The 5,000-nt window shown below is 42.3% G+C and overlaps 1 protein-coding gene across 1 annotated transcript in view; it reads right to left on the reverse strand.

The window, feature by feature from the left end:
- Window positions 1-1,767: 1,767 nt before the first annotated feature.
- The window catches only part of gjd1a (gap junction protein delta 1a), a 12,378-nt gene continuing 9,145 nt past the window's right edge, over window positions 1,768-5,000 (reverse strand). The window contains exon 2 of the mRNA XM_083530866.1: window positions 1,768-4,201. Within this exon, the coding sequence (XP_083386992.1) occupies window positions 3,376-4,201 (826 nt within the window). The 3' untranslated portion in view covers window positions 1,768-3,375. The remainder of the gene's footprint in view (window positions 4,202-5,000) is intronic.

Here is a 5,000-nt window from a genome sequence, read left to right on the forward strand (position 1 = left end):
TTTCTTCCAAACGTTTTCTTTTACAGTTGAGCACGAACATGAAAGAAAGGTGGTAGCTCAACGGCATTGGACTTGGTATTGGAAAGGCATAAGTTCATGAGACCACCAAGCTGCCACTACTGGGACCCTGAGCAAAGCCCTCAAATCCTCAACTGTTCAGTTGCTCTGGATAAAGGCATTTGCCAAATGCCATAAATGTAAATAAACAACCTGTAACTAAATAAAAGGCATTATTTAAAAAATTCAACAAATCAAATCAAAGAAAGAAGCTTTTTACTTTCCACATACACCAACCAGGTTTAACTCTATGGCCAACAATCAGGCATAACATTATGACCACCTGCCTAATATTGTGTTGGTCCCCAAAACAGTCCTGACCTGTGGATCATTAACAGCATGAACTTCTTCAGCAATTTGAGCTACAGGAGCTCGTCTGTTGAATCAGAACCCACTGCAGACCAGGAACAGTCCACAAGAGCTGCAGGTTTGGAGATGCTCTGACCCAGTCGTCTAGACATCACAATTTGTCAACCTTTAAATAATCTGACAGCTCAGGAAACACCATTCTTTCACATGCATACAATCATTTACGCATACACACACATGCATGCATCATCAAAATGGAGGGAATTTATTTCTTTTATTTTTTCGACATATATTCATTATATATTTTTTCTTATAATTTCTTATTTGTAATATATGTATTATTGCTGCAATACCAGAGCCATAATCAGCACAGGTCCCATAATCCCATATCTGCATGGTGCTATAGTTTTTCTGCTCAGCATGCTTCGGAGTACATAAACATGGTGCAAATAAATGAACAAAAAAACAAAAGAATATCGCTTTTTTTTTTTCCCAAAAATAAAATGTCATAACACAGCCCAGGTCACAGTCTAGCCATTCTAATAATGCATCATTAACATGCCATGTTTTGTGTTGTTTTCTGCAGAAGTCTGAAAAAAATAAAATAAAATTCATTTTTTATCATGAAATATACAAGTTTTTTTCATACAGAACAAATAAAATAATTATCAGCACTAATTATACAGGTATTTTCTTCATTTCATTTCGTATCTTTTTTTGTTTTGTTTTTTTTACATTAAAGCTTGCATTTCTTGCACTTAGCCCAGTTGTGGTCCTGTATATAGAGTCAAGGTGATTTTTTTTCTGCTCACACACTATGCAAGCCAAAAAGGGCCATCGCTTATTCAATCTTTTTCCTTGCACATTTGCCTTGAAAGCTGTTTACAACAGTGTCTGTCAAAAGTGTGGAGTCTTTTATGGGATTTAAGACGCATGAATGTTCCTTTTGTTTCTATGCAACAAGTTAAGTAAAAGGCAAAAACTCACAAGAATTGGTGAGTGGAAAAAGTGGAAGAAGGTTCTGTGGACAGAAGGGTCCAAATGTGACGTTTTTGGCTCTAACAGAAGAACATAGAGGTGGAAGCGTAAAGACTTATTCCAGGTGAAAGGTATCAACATGGCTACCAATCCATACTTCAACACCATGCAATTCCATCTGGAATGATTGGAACCAACTTCACCATACAACAAGACAAGGAGCCAAAGCATACGTCCAACCTCTTAAGTGTTATTTAGAGAGTAAACAGTCGTCTGGAGTTTTATCTATGATGGATTGACCTGCCCAGTCACCACAGAAAAGAAAAAACTTTTCGGATGTCAAGAGTATGTAAAGTATATATATATATATATATATATATATATATATATATATATATATATATATATATATATATATATATTTATATATATATACAATATAATTGGTCAAAATAAATCTTATTAATGTTATTATAATATTTCCGGGTTTGTTACATAAAAACAATAGAAACATGCATGTGTGTCTTAACATCCATTAAAAAAACAGTTCACAGGAACTGTATAAAGTCAACATTATAACAATAACACACTTCGAACCTGTCTCAAAATTAAACATAATGCAGAATTGAAATAAAAGAGATTTATATCATTTAGGTAGTAATAAATGCTGCTCAACTCACAGCTGCAGAACTCACTGATCTAAACTCAGTGGGCATGGCCTAATATTCTAATTGTTACACTTGATTGATTGACAGCCCCTCACTCCGACAGAACGCCACACCAGTCAAGCGATTAAACCCATTTAAACCCTCCGTGTGCCAACCCACATGATTAGCACTGTCAGCACATTATCCAGCTAGGTAGCTAGCATTCGTTTGCTGATTTGCTTAGACCTGCACAGATTATTCAAGCATGAATGCATAGTTTGGTGGTAAGGATGAGCAACATCAACATCACGGGGACCGAAGCGTTCTCCGCAAGGTTAGCTCCACCCAGTTTCCAAGAAATCAGACACTTTGGCAAAGCACAGAGACTATATGCATTGTACTTCATATTGATTTACAACAAGGAATTTTGCACATTCCTGTCATTTCACCTGATTGTGGAAGAAACCACCTAGAATCTACATCAGCTACCGAGAGCTACCTCTATCGCTACCGATTTAGCCATGCGCAACGGAGCAGGAAGCAAAAAACGCGCATGTGTGGACTTCTCAGAAGATCTCACGTGAGAGCAGAAACGTTGCTTGACTTGAACATACAGGACCAAAAAAGTTATACAAAGGTGCATTGAATATTCATAAAGGAATCATTGCAATAAATCGTAATGCCAAAAAATATGTACAGAGTTGTTCCTAAGCAGCAGCTTGAGGGCTCTAAGAGACGCAAACGGAGTAACAAGTGTTTGGTTATGCGTTTTATTTTACGGTTATGTTTATAGTAGATGAATAAAGGGGTGGTCCTCCTATTGCCCAGCTGCTGTCAAAGGGGGAGGGGCTTGTTATCATCATCATCACCATCATCGTTATCATTGCATCATCATTCTTTTCTTTTACAATTCAAATTTCCGCGCATGAAAGACGCTGTCACTTGTTACAAGAGAAAGAGAGAGACAGGGTAAGCTTCGACACTTTGCAACTTTGCTTTGTTCATTTTTTTGGAAATTCAAAAGATCAAGATCTGATTGCTGAGTGCCTCGCTGTCTCTCTCCGCCTTGAGCTACCATCTCAAAAATGTCTTTAGTTTTTTTGACATGGCCTTGTTTGGAAGACATCCACAGGTCTTGGGGAGACAGGTATGTGAGTGTGAGAACATGGTCCTTGCATGCGTTCAGGGTTTGAATTCCTTTTTTGATGTTTGTTTCTCTCAGGTTCACGTACCCCCGTCTCCCATCCCTGTCTCCCCATTGTCCGACCTTGCGAATGATACCGAGTCGTCTCATGCTTAATTAAGTCATAATTGTAGGACGTGCCTTCTGCTTCCGTCTGGTCATCCATGCCCATGCCGTCCTAAGCCCCTCCCCTATTCTCCGTCAGACGTATGCCGATTCGCTGCTTTGCGTGCGCCCCAGGTTGGGAAGCGAGGACAGGTGTGAGGTGTCCTTCTTCCTAAGCTCGCACACAGACTTCCTGCGCTGCTGAGCACCTCGCACGGCCGCTTTGATCTTCCTCCAGCCCAGGTGGTTGAGCTCAGCCAAGTTGAGCACGACGCAAATGCCGCTTACGGCAAACATAAACACCAGGAAGACGGTTTTCTCTGTGGGCCGTGACACGTAGCACTCCACCTCCTTGACACAAGGGTAGCGGTCACACTCGAACATCGCCGGCACATTGAATCCGTAAAGAAAGTACTGGCCAGCCAGGAAGCCGATCTCCAGCGCGTTACGGAACACCACCTGGATGACGTAGAAGCGCGAGATGCCCTCCTGCTGCCGCGCCCTGGCGCTCTTTGAAGGCCGATGAGGCCACGAAGGGATGTTGGGAATATCCTTAAGCTCGGGAATTTCTTCATCCTTGGAGTCGTGGACGAGGATGCCATTGAGGCTGCGCAGTTTCCGGCTGGGTCCGTGGCCGTGGTCGATGTAGGGGCCGTGCATGACGGTGTACTGCCGGTCCTTATGCTTGGCCGACTGGTGCACCGAGTAGGTGATGAAGCACAGGCTTGGGGTACACACCAGGATGATCTGGAAAACCCAATAGCGTATGTGCGAAATGGGGAAGGCCTTGTCATAGCAGGCCTGGTTGCAGCCGGGCTGCAGCGTGTTGCATATGAACATGATTTGCTCATCCTCGTACACCTTTTCGCCCACTATACCCACGATCAGGATGCGGAAGATCACCACCACAGTCAGCAGGATCCTGCGCAGAGAAACAACACGTTCTGAAGAAACGAATAAACAAACAATTGCACCAAAACAATCAACCACATTATTCAATTATACATCTATCACACCTTCACACACACAACACACCCTGCTGTACACACTGTAACACCAATGTACCATCATTTTATATGTGTGTGTGTGTGTGTGTGTGTGTGTGTGTGTGTGTGTGTGTGTGTGTGTGTGTGTGTGTGTTAAAGTCTTTTAAAAGTGGGTCACACTTTATCAAGGCCACTGAAGCTGTGTGCAACTGTGTGTGCAACTCTATGTGTGTGTGTGTGTGTGTGTGTGTGTGTGTGTGTGTGTGTGTGTGTGTGTGTGTGTGTGTGTGTGTGTGTGTGTGTGTGTGATATCACGGGTATGAATGGTGTCATGGTTGGCGCTACAGCAAGGGTATTATTGTGATGAATGAAGGACACGGTCAGCATAATGGTGTATGTGTGAGAGAGAGAGAGAGAGAGAGAGAGAGAGAGAGAGAGAGAGAGAGAGAGAGAGAAGGAAAGAGGGAGAGCGGGAGGTAAAACGTGCAAGAGGCAAACAGTTGTATGCTCACTGCAGCATACATGAATAAATGGAGTGTGTATTTGTCTATATATCTCACACACACACACACACACACACACACACACACACACACACACACACACACACACACACTGATCCTTTCTCAGAAAAAAAAAGAATCTGGTCTTTGCAGCCAGCGACACACAAGCACTCAATGGTGGAGCTTTTACTTTAATCGGGCTGTTTAATGCCCCGCCCACTCAGTTTGCTGA

Source organism: Silurus aristotelis, assembly GCF_946808225.1.
Source record: "Silurus aristotelis genome assembly, chromosome: 26".
Taxonomy (NCBI): Eukaryota; Metazoa; Chordata; class Actinopteri; order Siluriformes; family Siluridae; genus Silurus; species Silurus aristotelis.